The 23,556-nt window shown below is 41.2% G+C and overlaps 2 protein-coding genes across 4 annotated transcripts in view; one reads left to right on the top strand and one right to left on the bottom strand.

Annotated features, from left to right (window-relative positions):
• Positions 1 to 1,012: 1,012 nt before the first annotated feature.
• Positions 1,013 to 12,127, top strand: LOC125000360 (leptin-B-like). 2 transcript variants are annotated; one of them, XM_047575876.1, is made up of 4 exons: positions 1,013 to 3,348; positions 4,482 to 7,767; positions 7,862 to 8,003; positions 8,083 to 12,127. In XM_047575876.1, the coding sequence occupies exons 3-4, from the start codon at positions 7,863 to 7,865 to the stop codon at positions 8,407 to 8,409; spliced, it is 468 nt and encodes a 155-aa protein (XP_047431832.1). In that variant the 5' UTR covers positions 1,013 to 3,348; positions 4,482 to 7,767; position 7,862; the 3' UTR covers positions 8,410 to 12,127. The 2 variants fall into 2 exon arrangements, with proteins under 2 accessions (XP_047431832.1, XP_047431831.1); XM_047575875.1 differs by having other exon boundaries at positions 1,735 to 3,348; positions 6,960 to 8,003.
• A 141-nt stretch (positions 12,128 to 12,268) lies between these two features.
• LOC125000359 overlaps positions 12,269 to 23,556 on the bottom strand; it is a 27,496-nt gene continuing 16,208 nt past the window's right edge. Inside the window, exons 1-4 of one of the 2 annotated variants that reach the window (XM_047575874.1) lie at positions 14,857 to 15,196; positions 14,728 to 14,781; positions 13,253 to 13,872; positions 12,269 to 12,949 (exon numbers count right to left, since the gene is read on the bottom strand). In XM_047575874.1, coding sequence (XP_047431830.1) covers positions 12,588 to 12,949; positions 13,253 to 13,872; positions 14,728 to 14,753 — 1,008 coding nt within the window. In that variant the 5' untranslated portion in view covers positions 14,754 to 14,781; positions 14,857 to 15,196 and the 3' untranslated portion in view covers positions 12,269 to 12,587. Of the gene's footprint in view, positions 12,950 to 13,252; positions 13,873 to 14,727; positions 14,782 to 14,856; positions 15,197 to 23,556 lie in introns of those variants that run through there. The other variant, XM_047575873.1, reaches the window with a different exon arrangement.

Raw genomic sequence — 23,556 nt, 5'->3', positions numbered from 1 at the left:
AGCATTTGACGTACCGGCTTACATAAACGCCATTATTTATCCAAGCCCATGAGCTTTCACGATGACTTTTTTTTTTTTGTTAAAAAGGGCCTCAAGACTCTTTCTGTGCACTTCACTGACTCGACTACACAGGGAGCATTAATGTGCGTCATGCACTGTACGTACATATGATACGGCACGTGTCACATTCTTTCTGGCATCACGGACAAATTAGGAGCACATGTTAAGTGATGTTATTCCCCTGATGCCACTTTTTTTTTCCCTCTCGCTGTGGGACACATGGTCCTATCCGTTGCTTTTTGTATGCTTCATATATGCTGGTGACTTTTTAAATAAAAATAAAATTAAACATTTTCCTGTTTTGTTATCTGTTCAGGACACAGATGATTACTTCCTCCTGTACACTGTGTGCATCTACAGAACATCATGTGCATATAATCATGCTTAATATTGTTTAAAATCTGCAAATAAGTGGAGATTGATTTACAGAATCTCTCCCTTCTGAACATTTTTAAAGCTAAAACCACAGCCTGTCACATAGTGTAATTACAATTAATGCTAATACAAGCAAAATCTTTTTTCCCCTTCCATAGACCGAGCCCCTGCGTCCATTAACTGACCTTCAGACCAGAGCCAGAGATTCCCAGTTAAATTGCGGCTACCACACTTTGTGTGTCACACATCGCCCTGGGAAATAGGGCACCGCCTCATTTGTGTCATCAGATAGGGACGTGGGTTGGTGGATGCACTTTTGCTCCTCTTCCACCTGTAATGGAGCAAATTGAATCGGTGACCACAGGCAAAAGACGGCGGAAAGAGATCGTGTTTGGACATTCAGAGTGGAATCATGTAAGATTTCCTGGCTGTGCAGGAAACGGACAATAATATGAGTGTATGAAGATAAATAATAACTAAAAGCAGACTGTATGCATTTAAATTTGAAGTGAATTTTAAATTGCTAAGAAGGAAATAATCACATGAAACAGGGTGAAAAAAAAACTAACTAGTTGTGCAGACAATTATGAAACTCTGAAGGAAAACTGTGTGTGAAAGCTCATATTCAAGCAAACCAGGAAATGCAACACACTGGCTCGAAGGGATTTCAATCAAAAATATAACACCTCAAAAATCAAGGTCTTAAAAGTATTGTAATTAATAGGAAATTGTTAAAACGAACACAAACTGCAGAAACGAGCTGCTCTGTTCAATCTCTGGGTGAGTGTAGCCCTCTAGAGGACACACGGAGAAGTGCAGCCACTGCGCGGCTCCATCTCAAACCATCTTTAAAGTTTTCACGAGTCCCTACTGGAAGCGGGATGTGCTGACTGTAGTTTTATTCAGTGAAGGTGTCACATTCGTACTGGTGGCCTCCCCTCCCCACATGACGTGTTCACCACGCGAACACCTCACTGCCTTGTTTGGTGTAACATAATCTGCTCCCTGAGTGAGTGAGGTTGTTTCCTTGCGAAGGTCTGGTTTGTGTTTTTACCATCTGTTTCTGTTCCTTTTTTTTTTCTTTTTTTTTGCCAAGCACTGACTGGAAATATTTTTGTTTCACCTCGGTGAAATTAACTGCCAATGATGGAGATTTGACTAGACCTGAGCTGACAGAAGATAAATCGTGTTCTCGTCATCCGTGCTGCTGTTGGACAACAATACTGTTTTTTTTTTATTCAGGCGACTGTAGATGACGCAGAAAGGAAAAAATACGGGAATTTAGTTCTGGCTGATGTGTGTCGTTTATAAAAAACGAGTGCGGTTAAAATGTATCCAGACGGAAGGTAGGTAATCAATGAGAGGGAATGTGGGAAATAATGTGGATAACGAGTCATATGCAACTCTAACATAGAGCTTAAAGTCTTTATTTAAATTCCATCTTCTTTGTGAGTTCAATTCAAATAAATAAAGTTCTTTGGGGCCACACAGTTGAAGAAAAGAGTTGATAAATATGGACAACGGGCCCACACGTCATTGCATTGGCCAAACTGACGCCATTTTCCCGGAGTTTGGAGTCCGAGTCTGCGCAGTAGCTACTGACGGGGGGTCGAGTCGCGCGCAATATCGACTAAACGAAAACTGGAGTAAGTCTCTCCGGAAGCACGCGTGGATCATCGATAACGCGGTTACACACACCACCACTACCGGGTCACACTACGCAGACTCAATGGCGCAATGGCGTCAGTTTGGCCAGTGCAAGGACGCGGGGACGCGTTGTCCACGTTTATATGCGCTCTACGGTTTATACTGAATGAGAAGTGACGCGTGATATCAGGTGGATTTTCCCTGCAGCTATGATATGCATCCCTGCGCCCGAGGCCCACAAGTTTACCGGTGACATCTAAACGCACCTTAAATTTGTGGACATGTGCGGCTCAAAACTCAAGCGGGCCGCTACCGAATCTGTACGTGTCATCATAAGCATAATCCGAATGATAAGATTTGTGTATTTGCAGTTAAAATAAAATAAAGTTTATAAGTATTAGACAGCCATGTGTGGATTTGTTAAATTATTTTGCACATATACGAAATGCGTTAGAAAAAAAAGGCAACTGGACTTGTAGAGTTTTAAGAAAACGCCGCTCATACGAGTAGCTTCGTCAGTTTTCTCCGTTTTAATGAGTTTCTTCGAAAAGTTTCCTATTTAAATTAAACCTCAACTTCCCACCAGTCTCTTTGAAGTGAGGAAGCTGTTCGGATGAGCGGCGAAACATCGTCTCAAATCTCTCCAAGTTCAGTTGCCTTTTTTTAAAAAAAAAATTTAAAAAAATAAATAAAAGAAAAGAAAAAGAAAAACGCCTTTAGGATTAACATGACCTGGATGACTGACAACCTTCACAGTTTCACACACAGTTTTACTTGTGGACCATGGAAGAAACATTTGTGCTAACTTTGTGACTAATTTCAGTCTAGCCGAGACTCAGGTGTTCGTGACGTGTTCGCTTACCTTTTGCGCACGTGCGGACGGTGCGCGCTCAAATTCAAACAGAACGCCTAGCGAATCACCGTTTAAATATGAGCGCATAACGCCGACGTCACAGTCATGTGACCGACCTTGTTTATTTTTCGTGTGAAACACGTTTTTTGCGCTTTGTTGAGGAGCAATAGTTCGAAAATGAATAATGTTGAAATAGAAATATTTTTTGTTCACGCGTAGAAGGTAAATTTTTGTGTTGTAATGGGGAGAAAATGACATTGTGGTAATCGTGGCCCATTTAGTGTGCCTGGTGGGCGTGGCTTACCTGTATAAAACGGCCTCCAGCAGAGCGGGCGACTCAGTCATGTTTCGGGCACGCACAGGGCAACGTCGGTGGCTTGAAGTACTGACCGCACTGCACTACTTGGAATTCCGTGAGTATTGTTCTTACCCTCCTTTTTTATCTTTGTAAATGTTTGTTGGTATTTTGGCTAGCGATGGCCGTGTTGTGTTTTACTATTTTTAAGATCCTAATTTGTCTTGTTTTGTGGTTGTGGTGTTGTCTAGGATGAAGGGGTCTGGTGTTACTACAAAGTTCAGGGTTCGTACGGCTGCTTGAAATGCTTGAATTGTAAGGTTGTGTTTTTTAAGGTTTGAAAAATGCTTGAGTCTAGTGCTTGTAAATGCTTTGTCTGCTTTGTCCGCTCTGTCTGGTGGTCTTCACAAGAGCCTTTGCCTTTGCGCTAGCTACATGCTAGGTGTACGTGATATAGAAGCTGTGTCGGTGGCGGGGGTCTCGACTAGAAACACCGCGCCGCTAGGTAAGCGGAAGACGCGGCACGACACAACGCGGTGTTGCTCGTCAGGTCTCCCCGGAGATCGGCCATAGACGGGGTGTATCAGCTGTCGGTTATTCAGTAGGGGAAGGCTGAATCTTTTAATGTGTATCCTTTTACTGTGTATGTTGGCTTTTATGTATTGTTTGTGCACGCGCGCACACACAGAAGTCACACACTATATTTTAAGCATTTTTTTAACTTATACCATGTTTTGATCTGCACAGCATGCACCTGAGTTAACGTGTTCTGCGTCCGTGTGGGAGAATTTGCCGTTTTTCGTTTGCATGAATTTGTATCACAACATGCAATTTACAACTGGTTATGGTACTGGAAAAGCTTGAAAAGTACTTGAATTTGACCATGGAAAAGTTGTACGAACCCTGAAAGTTGTATAGTTCCTGACTGTATTTGGTCCAGCTTTTGACTACTGCGGTTTTCTTGGTTAGTAGAGAGCCGTCCTTGTTTTCGGTAATTGGTTGTGGGGTGCTGTGTCCTTGTCAGTTTGTCTAATATGACGTATGCTGCCTTGCCACTGCCCCTTTCCGTCCCTGGCTCTATGCTTCCCTTATCACCTTCCTAATGTTTTTGTTCACTTCTGTGTATTGCTTGGCTGCTTCTGAGTAATCTTTCTTGGCTTTTTCTTTCTTGGCTTTTTTTTTGAGAGCTTCAAAAGACTGACGGGTTTGTAAATGGAGTATTGCATTGTATCTGGATTGTGTCATTTTCAGCAATTCCTGGAAGGAGCATATCCATCATCTAAGAAAAGTCTTAGGGAAGAATCTAAGGAGCAGGCAAAGCGTGAATGGACCAAGCAGGAGATGTGATGCCATCTGAGAAGTGGAGGGGTGCGGCCACAAGTGGATGAGGTGGAAGTGATCCTGAACTGCCGCCGTCTTCGCAGTTGGCACTCATCGCACTGACTACCGAAGATCCAAAAACCCTGTGGACAAAATTGTGAAGAAGCTTTCAGGATAAGATAAGAACGCAGGCTCTCCTTCAACATATCAAAATCCTGGCTTCAATCCGATTTGATTTATATAGCAACAAATTGTCTCACGACGCTTGACAAAAACCACCCTGAAAGGCGATGATGGCAAAGAAAACTCCCTTTTAACAGGACGAAACCTAATTCTTGAGCAAGCAATTTCTGGTACAGGTAGATGCCTCTGGTAGATCTTGTCTTGGAGTCGTCTTGGCACATGATACAAAAGAGGGGAGACGTTTCCTGTACCTTGGTAGCAAGCGGCTTCCTCAGGAGAGCACGTAATCTGTAGTGGTTAAAGAAGGCATAGCCGATCATCAATTGGGACTTCGAAGACCAACCATCAGGGCCTCACCTTGTCAAACTCCATGGACGACCACAACAGCCATCATACCTGGCGGTATCTCTCCGTGCAGCCATTTAAGTTTGTTGTTCACCACTGATCAGACAAGAGAAACATAGTTGAAGACTACCCCTCGAGGTTACCATACATGGCCGACCTCTGGGATGAGGGCGTGGTGTGACCAAGCGGCCCACGCCAATGGCCGTCGAAGAGTTCACAGAAACCCACACTTGCACAAATGGTACATTCATTCTCATTAGCCTTTATTCATTTCAAATGGGACGCTAAGGGTGCACACGGTTATTGTGAGTTTACTTACGTCTTTTGTGTGTGTGCACTCAAATGCAAATGGAGGCTCCAGCCAATCACCCTTTAAATTTCAACATGGTTTGATGCATTATGCTGACATCACTCTTGTGAACGATTTCTAGTTGAAATGTGAAACACATTCTTTGCACTCAATTGAGGAGCAATATTGTGAGAATGAATAATGTTGAAACAAAAACATTTGTAATAATGACAGAATTAATGAGCCTGGTGGGAGGGGCTTACCCATGTATTGCACTTTTGGGACAAGAGCCAAATCATTATTTTTTTTACTAATACTTTACTGCAACTACGTCTGCGATTGAGTGACAGAACCTCATCGCACCCTTTCATGAGTATTAAGCCCACAGCTATTTCCTGTGCAGACAAGTGAGTTGGTCAAATAAATAAGCAGGTTGGGTGACAAGGAGGGGGTCAAAGTGAGTCAGCCATGCTAGCTTACTGGAATTGACCAGAGCCGGCTTCCCGATAACTAACTCCTCCCAAGTTCTCCACTTTCACCTCCTTGTATAGTCTAGTTCACCAGCAAAGTATTTCCATCTGCGTCACGCTGCTCCTACAACATAAAGGAACAATGTGTTTGCGCGCAGGAGGCTGAAACACTCTTTTGTGAGTGAGATAAATTACGGTTCTTACACTCCCAACAAACTATCATCAAGTATGGGTCAGCAGTTACCTCCGAGTTTCAAGGGGAGGCCGATGCACAACAACAAAGATGAGTTGTTGAGTGGACAAAAAGACTTTTATTCTATGTCATGTAGTTTTACTTGACAGGGCAGTATTAAAATTGGTCAGTTTGAGAAAGCACAAAATGTCCATCTAAGTTTGACCACATTAGTGTAATATAAGGGCCAGCATGTCGATGTTGCCCGGCAGTTTATTTTAAGTTCTGCGGTATTATTTGTTCGTTATGTATCTTTTCTGTATTGATTTAATGTTGACCCCCAGGATGACTAGCAGTGCCCTAGGGCACAGTAAATGGGGATCCCTATAAATAAAATACATTCCAGAGTCTGGATTTGAACCCATGCCCCCGAAGAGACCGGAGCCGTAATGGAGCGGAGAACAGAAACGTTCTGCAAATCAACCACAACATTAAAGCCACTTCAGCATGCAAACATTCATTCATGTGGATGTTACAGAGACTCTGTCCAATGTATGTTCTACTGATTGTGTTTTTATCCTGTATTTTTTATTTTTGCAAAAATATCTTTATTTTATTCTGTGTAGATTTTTGCTTTTTGGTCAACGTCTGTTGTTTTAAATGTGCTCTATAACACTCCTTGATGGCATACACACACAAAAAATGGTTTGAGAGCAACTCAACACACATGAAAAACGGCACAAGGTTTTGGCCTGGCCTCCACATTCACTCGATGCCAAATAGATCAAGCACTGAAAAAACATCCTGTTTCCAGACACCACAGGACACCCTCAGAAGTCTCTGATGAGTCACAACTGTTTTGAAGCCACAAGAAAGACTCTCACAATATTAGGAAGGTGGTCATAATGTTATGCCTGATCGGTGTAATTTGCATGTATGCAACTTTACAGTAGTCAGATCAACGCTAAAGGACATGGTTCACACAAGATTTGACCAGAGATTCTGCTGTTGGTACCAACCAGGACACCGACATGGGACTAAGACAGACAGTAAGAAGCGTTAGAGCAGCACAATGACGAACATGCTGTCTTCTGCACGCACAGTCACACACACTCCCTCTCACAGAACTTAAAAAACGCCTCCAGAAACCACGGCGGTTTAAGAAGAGTGCCTACGTTTCCATTATTCAGTCCTCGTTTTTTTTTCTGCGTCTTCAACACTGTCTTGACTGATAATTAAAAACGTCGCCATGGACGAAGATTTCACGCTTAATAACTCTAATTTCAAAGATAAGCAAAATAAAAGCAACTAGTGAAGATGACTCACCGGATAGTAAATTCTAGTTTCCTGAGTGAAATACGTTTGTTGATTTATTTGGTCGTACACTTGGCTCGAGCTTCTACCTACACATTTTCCATTTCTTAAAATTCGGGATATACCAACGACAACAACAGGCCAAAATTCAAATCACCTTCCAGGAAACCAAAACTTTGGGTGTTTTCCAAAGTCCTGAGTCAGCATGGACTATCATCATCATCATCATTAACATTATCATGGCACAGAGTGTAAACTTCTTGCAAAATCGGGGTGTGTGGAGAAGATGACCTGCACGGGTCGTGGGGGGAGGAGAGAAGGAGGGGAACGGCGTGAGTTCAGAGCAGACTATTTAAAATGAGGGAAACCTGTAGACGTGTCATCTTCGAGTCACAGCACGTTACAGGAACAGAGCCAAAAACTAAACAAAAGACAAAAAACAAGGTAAGGGATAATCAACTTTACTCTTTTGGTGATTTTGCACGAGTTTTGTTTTGTTGTCATTTCATGAATGATCTTTTATTTTTATTTTCTTTAGGATGCACATCCTCGCGGCTTTTCTTTATGTCTGTCTTATGGCAGCTCCTGAGTGCGCGAGTATTCCCATCAAAAAAAACACAGAAGACATAGTGAACATTGCTAAGACAACCCTGGTTCACATTAAGAAACTCAGGACGGAGGTATGCACATTCCTGACAATGTTTCTTTGCAAGAGCAAATCTCATTCAAGATGAATCTGACTAACATCCTTCTCCACAGCTGCCAGTGTCTCCACCGATGGATAACACTCCTCCTATTGGGGGACTGACTGGTATCAGCCATGACCTCGGGCTTTTGGATAATGAACTCAGGAGCCTGCAGACGGATTTTCTCAGCCAGATCCAGGCCGACGTGTCCAGCTTGAAGGGAAGGGTGCTCTCCCTCGGCTCAACTTTGAACTGCCCGGTCCAGGTCCAGGCCCAGCAGAGAGCGCCGGAGACCGGGATGCATCTGTACCCAGAGAGCCACCTCTACCTGATGCTGGGAAAGGTGCAGAGCTACCTGGACAAACTTCTTCTCCACAAGGAAAAACTCAAGGTCTGCTGACAAACCCACGCTCATGTAGTCGCCAAGCCGCGCCGTAACGCTCGCATACGAGGCTCATTTGCAATTTTGTAATCTCTCTTTGCAAATGCCTTTTTCTCTTATTGGACTTTTGTAAAGCATGCAAACATGTTTTTGTTTTTTTAAAAGTTAGTTCTCAATATAATGAATGATGAATGAAATGCAAGCAGCTCAATATTTGCACAAGACTTTGTACTTAAGCCTCTCAATGAACAGTATAGTATAATTATAATATTTCAATACATTGTTAAAAAGCTATATTACTCAAAGGATGTTTCTTCCTGACAGCTCAACAGTTAGAGTAAAAGTATGAATAACGTCTTGATGAATGTTCAGTGTCATCTAAAGTCTGTATTTTACTGAGGAGAGACAATTAAGCTAAAGATTATCAGGTTGTATGAAAGCTGAAATTTGTATTACAATGAACTGGTAATGTGTGGTTGTTACTCCCAAGACAAGATCTTATTTGTGTTTAATCTAAAAAGCTTATTTTTTTCAAATGTGAGGGGGAAAAAAATTAGGAAATTAGGAAATTATTACGTACATATATACAAACATATTTTTTTAGGTACTTCTTTTCTACTTTTTAACTTTGTAAAATAAAACAAATACGTCTTTTTTGTCAAAATAACATTTTAACTATCAATATAAAATATAAAATGGGCATGTAACAGGAATAAAAAGGGGCCATGTTAAATAGTAAATTGGAAAACTAATCTTCAGTATTTGTAAAATAAGGTTGCTTGACGGTTAATAATTATTTTATTATTAGCGAAATTGGAATTAGTTGAAACTTAAAGTTTGCTGTGGGAAGGAAACCGATTTACATTTTCTCGTACTTTCTTGTGCTTTAATGGTGCAAAGTTAACATAAGTTAACATCCCATAAATTATAATTAATATTATTTACTTTATACAGTGAATAATACTTGTTATTTTTACACCATTTCAGTACATTCAGTGTGAAGTTTGAAATTGAAACTGCCTTCTGGTACACTTACTGTTTTGCAAAAATTGGTTCAGAAAATTAAAGTAGATACAAAATAGAGGAAAACCTGTTTCCTCGGGAAGGAAAAGAGAGATAATCCTCTGTTGGTTATTATAGATGCACTAGAGAAGCGTGTTCCAGTAAAGGCCGAACGTTGACCCACATGAAAACACACCAGTACGAACCAGTACAATCCAGGGAGTATGACACGTGTACACAGATGTGCGCTATTACACCACAATACATGGGACAGAGCCTCTACGCTGCAACATCCTTACAAGCTCTGAGAAAGATATAAAGAAAAAGAGAATGACTTGAGTTTATTTATATATTCACTGCATATTTATTCACATTAAAAGAAAGAAAACTGAAAACAGGTAGCTACAGGATCACAGTCTTCTTTAAATGTTTCATATTAATATGCATGGAACCATGAGTTTTATAACTTTCTGCTTTGTGCTTCGGAGAATTATCCATTTTCTGTTCTTTCATACAAACAAATAAAATGAACAAGAATCTACTGAAATGTTGTATTTTTGTTCCATTTGCAAAATACATTTTGCGTTTTTTTTTTTTTTTTTGTTTTTTGGATGGAAACTTATGAATTAATTATTAATCCAAAGATAAAGGCCATGGGGCAAATTGATTAATTTGTGAATAAACTATGTAAAAACAGTGGATTTTAGTTGTAAATTGACAGACTTTTAATTTGAAAATAGACTTTTTAGGGTTTCATATAGAAGAAAATCAAGAGTCGGTTATAAACTGTAGTATTTACAGTTAAAAAAAAAATGAATTCAAATCTAGAGCTGGGACTTCACTTCTACTTCAAGAAAACTAAATGAATTTAAATATTAAGTTAATCAAAAGCTAATACAAACTACGCACACAAAGTAGATCCACATATGGATTTACTTCTAACAGATTTTACAAATTTCCATCCTACGTAAGTCTGAATCGCATTAAACATTTGTCTTCCTTCGCAACTTTCTTCTGCTTTTACACAAAAGTGACTGAGGTGCAAAATGGATTATCTGTCACGTGTTAAAATAAAAGTAATTCTCATGTCGAGTCCCTGTGAGCTACATATTATCTATTTATTTTAACATTTTGAATATATCTTATTATTACAGTTCTTATCTTTTTACCTTTTTAAACTGATCATTCACATTCAACCATGTTACCATTTCATAGCATTTTATATGGTTTATGTCCCCATTTTGTGTTGTTTTGTCTTGTTTACTGTATTTTACTGCAGTTTGGTGTTTCTGAGAGTTTTAAAGTATCTATCTATCTATCTATCTATCTATCTATCTGTCTGTGTAGCGAGATGAGTGTTTATGGTATATGACTTGTTTGTGGGGAAACTTGTAGAGAAACGGTGTTAAAAAAAACCCCGACCACACAGACGTGGAAATAGCTGCATATTTTTTTGTTATTTTTCTTGACAGTAGAACGACTAAAGTGTGAAGATGGTGACGATGAAATGACATCTGTGTGAACGCTTCAGAGCCGTGAAGGAGGTGGGGCAGCGGGGGAAAATGTGCGTGAGACCATGAGATGATGGAAATTTCCAGGACGCTGTGTGTTTATTCATTGTGACACTTCCTAAAATCAAGCAAAGTTATCTAGATAGGACTAATAAAAGGTTTCATGTGAGGCGTAGGTTATTTTATTATTATTAAAAGATGTATCTTCATCAAAAAATACAAAACAGGCAAATTATTAAAACTGTCATATGCTAAGATCTGAATAAATGCATTCATATGTTGTTTAGGTAAAATATAATGTTTCTGTCATGTATGAGTAAATACAGGTTAGTACACTAGGGAAGTTAGAGGTCATATAATGTAAAAAGAAACTACTTGAATGAGTGAATTTCTTTTAAGGTAAAGAAATAAAATGGGTTCCAACATTGTATTTGTGAGGGCTATGGAAATAAAAATAAGAATATGAAAACTTTTAGGGCGTATGATTTAAAACAGATGCAAGACGAATGTTTCAGAGCCGTATATACATCTCTTAGCAATTATTACTCATTCTTCCAGCCGCCTAAACAAGATATGTACTCGCCCCACTCTCCGACAAATGCAACTTAAAGTAATCCTATCCTGATCCGAGCAAGGAGCAGCAGCAGCATGACTCACCCTTATATAAACGGTGGGTCTGTTTGGGCCGACACACGGCGGAGAGGTCGACTTCAAGCGAACGTCACGGCCCGCTCGGTTCATCTAAATCTAGAACAAAGGCAACTGGACACGTGTGAGGTTTATTTAGTCCTAAATGCCATTTTAAACAGTTCCAATAACCCTGTTTTGCTCTTGTCTAAAACATATACCGTGACCGGGACAACCAAGAGTCTTCACAGATACAGGAGAAGTGAATAACATTGACCAACTTTTGGACCTGGAATTCGTGCGGATGTCAGCGTAAAGTGTTGACCCGGCCTCCGAATTCACTAGATCCCAAACTGATCAAATATCTGTGGGATGATCCACAGAGGCCCCCTCCCCCTCAACCCATAGGAACCCAAAGGCCCCCGACTAACAACCTCCCGTTTCCAGACCCCACAGGACGCCCTCAGAAAGCCCACGTCCATTCTCTGATGAGTCACGATTTTTTTGGAGGCACAATGGAGACCTACACGATATTAGGAAGTCGGTCATAATGTTATGCCCGATTGATGTATGTCACTTATGCACAGAATGCCGGCCTAAGGAATAAAAGCATTACCGCCATCCTCCACTGGGTGGAGCTCAGGCTTCCAGACCAAACTCCAGTTCACGCTCTGTACACCTTTGGTTTTTCACTTTCGCTGGTTGATAATAAACTACTTTAAGAACAAACATTCATATTAGTGTCAATATTGTTTTATTTGCACATATTGTGCAGGAAACATCTCTGACAAAAGTAACAGTGGTTGATTAACTAGTATTTGCTGATGATTAATGAACTAGTAATTCTGCATAACAAGCATGATCTTTTTTTTTTATAACTTTAAATAAGCACTCCTGGGTCTAAACATAGCAGCAGAGACAAAAAAAAAGAAAAAAGAAATGCATTCAAGTGATTTGCACCAAATAAATAAATAATATCACTGATACATGACAAAATAGAAAGTGCATTCTCTTTGAAGTCATAAAGAGTTGTTGAAAACTCAAACCCCAAAAGGTTTACGTTCTCGCTGTGCGGGAGGAAACGGGCAGCGAGTTCAAGAAGCGCTGCAGCGTGGACAGGTAGTCGTCCGGGTGGCACCGCATGTGGGCCGCGTGCGTGGACACCTTCCACTTCCTGCTCTCCACGGCCACGCCCCTCGTCCTCCAGGAGTCAATGAGCTTCTCCATGACGGCCGTGTTGCACAGGGCGTCGTCTTCGCTGAAGAAGAAGAGGGCGGGCGCCGTGACCGGGCTGTCGCGGAACACCTCGATGCTGCTCTCGTAGAAGTCCGCCGTCTGGGCCTTGAAAAGCCAGAAGTAAAGCATGGCGGTGTTTTTGACGAAGCTCTCCAAGCGCGGCACCAGGGTCTTGCCGAGGCCTGAAGAGCAAGAGACAGCTAATAGTTAAGTATATCATGTTATTATGAGCACAACGTGAATTTATTTTACTGTTTGTGGACATTCAAAGACCAAACTGTGTATAATATAACACATAAACCATGAGTAAAGCCTTGATTAATGGATAAACTGCTTATACAAACTGTAGCAGCTTGTTTGAGCCGTTCCAGGACAAAGAATTCTTAGACTAAGTGGAGCAGCAGGTCAGCTGGCTGATAAATTATTTAAAGAGCTGACACAAATATTTGACACAAAGGCACCCTGAACCCTCCACTCTCGCTCACCTATCGCCATGTGCTCCAGCGTGCCGACCACTAAGCTGTCATAGACGTGTCCCATCACCCTCCGGGACAGGCCCGCGTGTTCTTTGGGTCCCCGAGAAATGTGGGTGAGGAGCTGGGTGAAAGTGTAGCCGCCGATGGAGGACGCGTGGACCAAAACCGCCCTCCCAGAAAACTGGGGATCCTCCAGAACGTTCAGGACCTCCAACCCGTAGTCGAGCCCCCATCTGGGCCACAGGAAGTGCATGACACTGCTCTGGACCAGGAGGACATCCATGCCACGGTCCAGGTAAATGTCCCTGTACTTGGCCACTGCCCCGGGCTGAGCACCCAGCCAAGAGAAGAACACGAGCAGCGGGCGGGATTCGGAGGCGGACAGGGACTGGTGCTGCGGGGTGAAGGGTGAATCTGAGAGCAGGGCAGAAGAGGAGTCACCGAGGGGCTGAGCTGATGGTGGAGATGTTGAGACGGGGGATTGCTCAGATTCTTTGGCAGGACACTCAGTCTGGTACTGAGACGCCTCGAGCGGTGTGTAGTAGTATGTTATGCCGTTGCGGATCCTTCTGGCTATGAACTTTCCTCTGGTGACTTGATCAGACGTGATTGCTTCAGTCCTGAAGAGGCTGAAATAAAAGACGAGTCAGATAAAAAAAGAAAAAGGAAAAAAGAGTCAGTCCTACAGTGTTATAGAGAAGATTGAAGAATCATCATCAAATTACTATTTAACTTTTATTCATATTTTTGTGAGTTCCAGACGAAGTGAATATGTGTTATTTAGCTCTTGCAGATATTTTTATATGTTACTAAATAATGCAATAATATATATATTTTTTCAGTCTTAGAAGCTGCATACAATTCTATCTCAAACTGATCAAGTATCTCCATCTATGATCCACAGAGGCCCCTCCCATGAACCCGTAGGACCCAAAGGTCCCCCGCTAACATTCTGTTACCAGACACCACAGGTCAACCTCAGAAGGAACATGTTCATTCATTAGTTAGTTACACCTGTTCTGGAGGCACAAGGGAGACCTACAAAATATTAAGAAGGTGGTCATAATGTTATGCCTGATCGGTACACATTCCCATTGCCATTAAATCATGTCTTCTTAAACCTTTTTTTTCTTTAATATACAATTCCCATACTATTATCCATAATTTTTTTAAATTACTTATTAGATCCTATTTTAGACTCTTATTGTTAAGATTTATGTGATTTTTTATTTGTTTTAGTCATTCATAGGTGTCCTTCCGGTTTCTTTCTTTTTTTTTTTTTTTATTGGTCCATATACTTCCATGACGCATACAGAGTCGCATGATACTGTGGCCTACATCACCGTGTCGCTGTAAAAGCAGGTTGGGGACTCAGCCGGCCGGTCTAAAGCACCTCTTTCACCCATTAATCATTACAGCACATCACTATGGACCCATTTATTTTAACATGCATGCAAGTTCCGCAAAGCGTCGCGGTCCGTTACCCCGTGGAGAGTGGAAGGTTTCCCATTCTGCGACGCCTTCTCCTCCTAAGATGTCTGCGAAAAAAAAAGATAATAAAAAATGAATTAATTAAAATAAAGAAAACAAAAACAACAGAAAAACGGCCGCACAAGCTTATCGCAGCGACGGCTGGCCCGAGGAGGATGAATTGAGGAAGAAGAAGTGAGGACGGACGGAGAGTCCGCCTCTCTAGAACTCCCGCAGTCCTCCACGAACGCGCACTCTCCTCCTGCGACTGATGCGCGCACGCTCCCGACAGAAAAACCGGAACACCGCGCGCTCTGGCTAAAACCACAATGTGAAAGTTAATGACGATAAATTAATATTATCGTCGTTTCCTTTCATTATTCAGCTCTTTCCTGCGAAAGAACATGCGTAGATGAGGTATTTATAAGTCAAAGAACAACTTCAAGCTGAATCGGTGACCGCACATAAGACACACTGACCCCTCACTTCATGTGGCTAAATAGGGAAATATCAGAAGGTCAGAAAAAGTCAGTTTGTCCTGACCTACCTACCTACAAGTCAAACTATCGCAAGACATGTGTGTGCCACGAGATGGCGCCAGATACCCGCTTTACATCAGTGAGAGGCGCAAAGGTTCAATCAGAGGTGATTTAAGATTTAAGATCACTTTAATGACCCCCGCAGGGAAATTAGTTTCTCCAATGAGTCACGAGATCAGAAAAATAAGGAATAAAATAAAATATAAAATATAGCATACGATTAGTTTAGACCGATAAGGACCTGGGTCTACATCTAGATCACAAATGGTCAGAGCCGTTTCTATTTCCTTAGGAGGAATATCGTCACCTAGACAAAATTAAGTTTATAAATCAACGGTTAAATTCAACCAAAGGGAAATGCATTTTATTAGACCTGGGTATTCTGTAAAATTTAATACACAAGCTACTCACTTGTCTTCACACCACACAGGTCTATTGAACCACTTCCAGAAAGTGGAATAAAATATCCTTAATAATGTCCAACACATGTGGATTATGTTTTTCCTCCTACTTAACTTAATAAGATAGAGGCTCCAATTATGAAAGTGGATTTTGAAAACATATTGTGTAACTAGCTTTTTACTACTGGAAAGAGTTCATCCAAACACACCTTCATCCAGTGGGTAAAGAACTACTCACATCCTGTTAACTCATTTGGTTTTTGACCAGGTTCTGTCTTCCTCTTAATTTTTGTTTGTATTTCCTACTGTTCACTATGAAGAAAAACATCCAGCTGTGGCAAGGTGACAACATTTAGTTAGACAGTTAAGTGGAAACTAATCAGTCCAGAAAATATAACCTTTAAGATGTAAATGTACTAAGTAGTCGTCTATCCCAGCGGTAATGCCTTACTCTGAGGCACCTCAGACACAGACCAGGTAATAAACTCGCATCTGATTTATGTTGTTTAAGTTTACATCAGTATAACGTTACAAAGGTTAAGTGAGCCGTCATGTGCGCCGTGTGTGTAGCTGGCACAGTTGTGATCATGTCTTTCCATTCTTTCACGCACAGGCGGCTTTAGGTCATCACATTTTCTTCTCTCTCTGGACCTATTTTCCATTGGCATCTTCCCCCAACCAGCGCACAACCGCAAAAACACACATTAACTTATATTTTCCTGGACTTCTATTTCATGTCTGACCTTTAGTATGCGGGCAGAAAGTCTGGAATAATATTAAGTTATACATTTTGGGTGAAACATGCATGTTTTTTTGTGATGTGCTTGTATGTACAGGTTTTTTTTGTTGTTGTTTTGTTTTTGAGTACACCAGTGATGTGTTCACATTGTCCTTTCAGTAATCTACATAAACCCTTTAGCCTGGTTTTGACAACTGTTTGCAGCAGTCTATACTTAGATTGCCATTGTCTCTAATTATAGGAAAACGATTGTCGCCCTTTTTCTACGCGTAGGCACTTTTTATTGGCAAGGTGTGGAAAAATCTTGTTGCTCTATTTATGTACTATTGTGCTGCGTTGACTTTTCTGTCCGATGACCAGTGACACTAAAGTCAGATGACAGACGTTTAGTTGTTTTAGAGTGAAATATATGTCTACAATGACATTAAGGATCAGAAACCTGGGTACTACTTCTCATCTGGTGGAACAACAATTATCATGACCATTATTTGATCGTAGCTGTCCGGTTTTGGGCAAACCAGCTAGCAAGTAGCTGCTAAATTGTAGGTGGTTTAGATCTCTGCGTCAAATTGACGCTGTAGCTATGGTGACAGCGCAAAGCATAGGCTACATAAGCCCTAGCATCGCAGCTGATTGGTTTGGTTGGTAGTAGCACATTTGCACTGCTTGACCATTTCTGCAATTTTCAAACTGATTTGTTTTTGATCAATGAACATGGAACACATTGAGGAAATTAGAGCTAAATGAGGAGCTTCAAAGATACAAACAGACTCCTCATACAAGGCAAAATTCCAGCTAAATTTCTGCAAAAGTTTCAGTCGCCAGTGTTGAAAGTGGGTGGAGTTGTTACAGATGTTCTACGTGCCAAATCTGGGCGATACTGGGAATTTTGGTATCGATCCGATTCCAGGGCTAGTATCGCTGATACCGACACCACAAAGACTTGGAGAGAAGCTGCGCTCGCATGAACTCTAAATAATCTGTTGTACGTATAGAAGAGAAACGGTAACAAAGTATCAGTCTCAGCATGCTAGTATCGATCTGATACTGACACTGCCCTTGTTATCGATACTATCAATATTTAGATCGATACGCCCAGCCCTTCTACGTGCGTAAGTTATAACATCTTGTCTGTCTCTCTCTTTTTGAAGCTTTATTTAGCTGCTAAATGCTCCACCACAATTTTGGTCGTCATGGTCGTTGTCAGCGAAGAAAGAACTGTGCCATAAATTACACAGAAGATGTACAAGACTTTACAAATAAAGTCACAGTTTGATGTAAAACTGATATATTTGACAGTGGAGGGATATATCTTGAAAAGCTGCACATCCAAACGTTGCAGATATCTGTTCATGGTGATGCTGAAGTTCAAAATTTCCTTACACTTTCAATACTTTCTCATTCATTTTTGAATACATGGAGGGAAATTATCTTACTACCTTTATAAAAAAAATAATAATAAAGAACAGCAACTTTTGTTTAAATGGAACAACATCAGATGTGTTTTTCATGCTACAATTCAAACTGAGTAAAAACAAAGTATCTGCCTCTTGCACAAAATATGGTCACGTGATCCACCAGAAGAAGTAGAACTAGGTACAGTGGCTGCATGAAAGAAAAACATTGGAGACCATAAAAGCAAACAATTAGAGCTAAAAGTCCCAGTACCGCCGCAGGCAGCTGCAGAGTTGAGTAATACTTCTCCACTCCAATAGTGACTGCGTTCACATTACGCATCGTCATCTGATCAATGGGTAATATAAAAGTATCGATTAGTGCAGCTTTAATTTCTCCTTTGTGTACAAACGTGCGTCTGGGCTCAACAGAAAAACGCCAGAGTTGCTTTCCCTCACTCAGCACGGCCGCTTTCAGGCTCAGTCGGGCAGAAAAAAAGTTTGATTCCCACAAAACATAACCCGCTCCCTTTAGGCCACAAGCTGCCCTCCCTCTGCACTACACCACTCACTCCAATCTTATGTCATCCTCTCAAACAACCCCCCTCATCTCCTTGCTGAGGTTCTATACATTCCCTATCCCCCACCCCAAAAAAACCCTCACACTCCAAGGAAAATTGGCTGCAGAGACCACCCCCGAACAAACCCCCAGCCTTTCCTTTTGGCATTGTTTCCCCATGGCCTCTATTGTCTGAGCAAAGAGAGAAAGTTGGGAGGGAGGGAGGGAGGGGAGGCCAGGGAAGAAAAAGAGGGAAGAGAGGGGAGAATGTGCCCTCTCTGTTCCCTGAGCAGGAGGCGTCCACCCACATCAGGGTGTGGAGGTTCCGCTGTAGCTTCCTGCTTTCTTCTCCCAGCCCTTTTCCCTTTACTCCTCTCAGTCACAGTCATCCATGTTATATTTTCTCTCCAGACATCAAACCATCAGAGAACTCGCATCTATACTTATATTAGTATGTCCAGGTGGTAATGATGTTTCTTTCTTTTTTTTCAATTAAATGTACACAGTTTAATGTCTCATTTACTCCGATATGAAAGCACAGACCACATAAACAACTGACGTTAAATTAACCATCGTTCAGAGAGTTCTTCACAATTTTGTTGCAGAAGTTCCCAGAACTTCACTCTTCACTTTTCTGTCCAGTTCATCACAAACCAGCTCCATGGGGTTAAAGTCTAGAGACTGGACCATGGTCCACTCCATGTTTTCAAGCTTTCCATCTTGTTTTTATCCTTAGGTAGTTCTGGTGTAGCTTGGACAGAAGTTTTGGGTCATTATCTTGCTGTTGGAGGATGAAGTCCTGACCAGCTTTACCAGAGGATACTGGGTGCTGTTCTAAAAATTTTGAACGGTAGCATATATTGAGGCTCAGCACAACCAATGAGAGAAAACATGCAGAAATTGGGATTTTTTTAGTTACCATGCTTGGAAAGAGCAGCAAAACACAATTAACCAACAGCAAAACTACCTGGAGCTTGTTTTTTTTTAATAACATTAATGTCCAAAATTCATGGTGAAGAACTCCTTCTTATTTAGCTTAAATCTAAATTGTGGACAAAAATATGTCTTTGCCTGATCTTGCATTAGATATCTTGAAGAGTCGACCAAAACGAAAGCAACGTTAGCAATTATTTTGCAAATTTTCTTTAAACTCTGGTTTGGTCTCCACCAGATTTCTAAATTGAAGTATCCAGATTTGTAGCCACTCATTTAGCAATTTTGTCAACTTTTTGGCAGCGTGTAGGTATGTACAGCTGCATGGTACTGCTGGAAAAAAGGCTACTTGTTTAATAAAAGATGGACCAAAATTTGTGGCCCCCTATTGTAAGGGTTAGGGAGCTAAAATGTTCGGTAGGTTTAAGCAGAGCTGGATGGTCATTTTATTTGATAGTGACTTACTATAATATTGATTAAAACATTAATCACTGTAATTTCTTTACATCATCCCTGTGTTTCCTTCACCCTTCCACCCTGATCCATATTTCAGCTCATGATTTGCATTCATGACACGCCTAGAAGGTGTCACACCGCAAGTGTGACACCTCTCGTCCGAGGGAGGAGCTTTTCTTTTCTTTTCATTCCATCAATCTTCCTCGTTGGTATGGGAACGGCGTTAAAATCCCCAGTAGGCGCAGAGAGACGATGTATTAAGCGCACAGTCATTGATTACAGATGGCGCCCCGCAACTGACTGAATCCAAACACGAGCGCAGAAATCCCAATTGGAGCCTGTAGCTGTCATTTTGCATTTTAATCTGTGTTGTTCATTTAGGTGTTGGACCACGGGCACAAATGATACTTTGAATAAACTCTCGACAAATGACGACCAAAAAGGGTTTGGCATCGTTTTGTATCTGCCTGGTTTGTTCCTTTTGGACGTTTGGACAACCTGTAGTTGTCCAAGTAACCACAGCGGAACAACTGGGAGCTAAAATGAGGCGCTGATGCTGCTCCGTGTCTGCAACACGTGCAGGTTGAGAACATTAATAATGTTGCAGTGAATCCACATGTCCATAAAAAGCATTGCTATGTATCACAAAGTAAACTCGGTACTAGTTGGAACGAATGCCTGCCCTCCTCATAAAGTGAGCTGGTAAACTGTTTCATACTGAGAATAAACAGACCTTCAAACTCGTGCTTTACAAAAGGCACACGCTGTAATACTGTGAAGGTTTCAGTTTTTCCTCCGTACTCCAAGTGAATGCAGATGACTTGTCCCACCAAGGTCATCTCCGGTCCTCATCTAACAGCCCTAATCAGCCACATCAAATCTGAAGGGAAAACTGTCACACACTCATAAGAACATGCGTGAGAAACCACACACCAGCTAAACACTCGCTTTTGAATAAGACTCCAGACACACACGGAGATGTTGTATCGTTTGTCTATATTGGATTTTTTCCTTCAGTCAGACTGCGTTCATGGATTTTCTTAAAGGTCATATTTACACCATTGCTCCTGCGGTTAGATTTCGATTAGTGACACACCTCATATGGCCTCATAGCCTCTGAAGACGTACGCATCCAGTAATGCGGATTCAAAAGTCGGCTTTCGGAAGAGCAATTGTTTTTGTGGCTGAAGTTTTTTGTCGACCAGGGAGGTCTTGACCTCGGTGTGACTATAAAAAGACAGTGAAAGGATCCGGGGCAGAGCCAATAAACAGTTCGACAGCTCCTATTGTTTTCCCTTTTTTCCTCCTCAGATCAAGAAACACTCTTTGACCTTCACAATTAACCATTGTGTAATCCTTTTCCCTGTGCTGGAGCCAGAGGACTGCTCAAGAGGAGGACATCAATCTAAAGTCACAAACATGCACGACACAATGATTTATCTGGGGACGCCGATCTCCCTCACAGTGTCTGCAAGACGCTAGGCGGGCATGTGAAAGCACGGAGACCCTTTAACACACTGGAGGTCCGGTGCCGTTAGTCGCGCTGATAAAGGCAGGCATATGTGTAAGAGTGCATCATCCTGCTATTTTAAACTGGAAGGAGGAAGAGCGTTTTCAGCAGCAGAGCCGGATACCGGGCTGCTTTGATGTCTGTGGAGTAGAAGCTAAATAAATTCACAGCTGTGGAAAAAGAGAAAGTAAATAAGCTTTGTTTATCCGTTAATCTAATTCGTTTGTTTTGGATTTTCAATATAGAGTTCAAGCAAAAGTTTCAGGAGATCTTTAAATAAATGTACAGATCATACAACTATGAGATATCGTGTATGATGCCTTTTAGATATAAAGATATAAAAAATTCACCTAGCCTTAGTCTGGTTAGGTATTTGAATTAGTTCAGAATGTGTTGTTTGATGACAAAATGTGAACAGCGCCCTCTAGTGGTATTCCTGACCTCCTTAGTGGTCTTGGAGTTGTGACATGCTTACTATTGTTTTAAGAAATGGCAGTGGACGGTAGTTAATGCATCGCAATCATATAGAGTTTCATGACCAATTTCATAATATGTTACGTTATTAATATGACTATGCCTGCAGTGGCCACATCAAGTTAGCCAACTGGCTAAACTGTTGTGTTATCACCATTTACTGCTGATGTTAACGCTTTGAACATTGTAACAACAAGATCACAAATTCCATTTAAAAGGCAGCAAAGAGACAAGACTGAACATAAACTATCCTAAACTAATAACTTCAGGCATAACATTATGACCACCTTACTAATATTGTGTAGGTCTCCCTTGTGCCCCCAAACCAGTCTTGCCATTGATCGATACAAAAGTGTACAAGCTCTTTATCATCAAAATCACCCGGTGCAACTTCCCGAATATGACATAGGGCTAATTCACCTATGCGCTACCATTAACGATCGTGTAACTACACATTTGATTTGTGCGATTGAAAAAATTGACAAAAGTCTCTGCCCTCCCGAGATCGGCCTCTTATGGGAGTAGAGCAAAACTCTGCTCTGTTTTTGAGCTGCTCGCAGCCCTGGAGCTTCTACAATGACACAGACAATGACAGGTTAATACCAGGTCCAAAATTTTCCTAGCAGGACATTTTATTATTATTATTATTGTCACAAGATTGTCAATGTTTTTTACTTCTCCTGTCAGTGGTTTTAATGTTGTGGCTGATCTGTGTATAGTAAATTATTTGATTTCTGCCTTTAAAACTCTTGCCACCATCTCTTATATATATTAATTTATCTTAAAACTAACCAGCAGATTCTGTAAAAATTGGACTGGGATTGTCTTTTGTCACCTCTGTCAATCCATAATACAAGACACTATTAGCATACGGCTATCTTGGTTACTGCTGAAGGTCAGAATAATAGACTGCATAAAACCAATTATTTTATACGAAAGCAGGACAAAGTAATGCATTCAAAGTAGAAGAATCAGTCACGTAAAGACACTGGTGTTTTATATAACCAGTGCAGAGTAAATGTGGTAACAATAGCAAGGAGAGTCAAGGTCAGATATGTTATTACGGTGATCTTGCCCCTGCTGGTGGGCCTGAGCCGATCAGGGGAGGGGGGCTCCAGCCTCTGCTCAGGAAATTATATTTCTTTACTCGGGGAGTTTGTTGATTGTTTCTATATTTGGGGAAATTCCTTGGGATCATCAAAGCAAACATGTGGGGAATGTTGCGCCAAAGCTATTGCACAACACGCACTCAGTAGACACCTTAGATGTCATGAGAGATAAGTCGGTGCTGCCGGTGGACAAAACAATGCCCCCAAAACTGTGTTAAAGTTGAGCTCTTTCTTACCTCATGTAAAGTTGACTAAAGGCTGGAAATGACATTTGTTATTGTTTATTTAAACTAAAAAGACAGATGTTTTTAAGGAGACCTTGAACTTTGATACAGTTGGTTGTGAAGCAACATGCTATGGTATGCAACGCTGTGGATGGTAAAGGTTCAGGCACTGGTGTGGTGGATGGGCACTGTAAATGCAGTAGAGTTTAGTTTAACAATGAACATAATCCTTCACTGTTCTTAACCCCTCCATTGTTAGTTCTGTGTACGTATTAAGAAATTTAGCAAGATTTCTCAGGGAATCTAAAAATGTTGTTGTGCTAAGATCTAGAAACCCAGCACAAAGACAGATGGAGAGAGGTTTTCAATTAAGACCCCTTGTTTGTAGTTCTGTTGGACAGAATCAGTGCATTTACATGCACAACTTAATCGAGCTATGACTTTCTGAATGCGGTCCTTGTCTCAGTTTACATACAGTGGAGAAAACTGACAGGAACATGTCCTC

Source organism: Mugil cephalus, chromosome 22 (genome assembly GCF_022458985.1).
Source record: "Mugil cephalus isolate CIBA_MC_2020 chromosome 22, CIBA_Mcephalus_1.1, whole genome shotgun sequence".
NCBI classification, from domain to species: Eukaryota; Metazoa; Chordata; class Actinopteri; order Mugiliformes; family Mugilidae; genus Mugil; species Mugil cephalus.
This window is presented reverse-complemented; position numbering and strand designations above follow the sequence as displayed.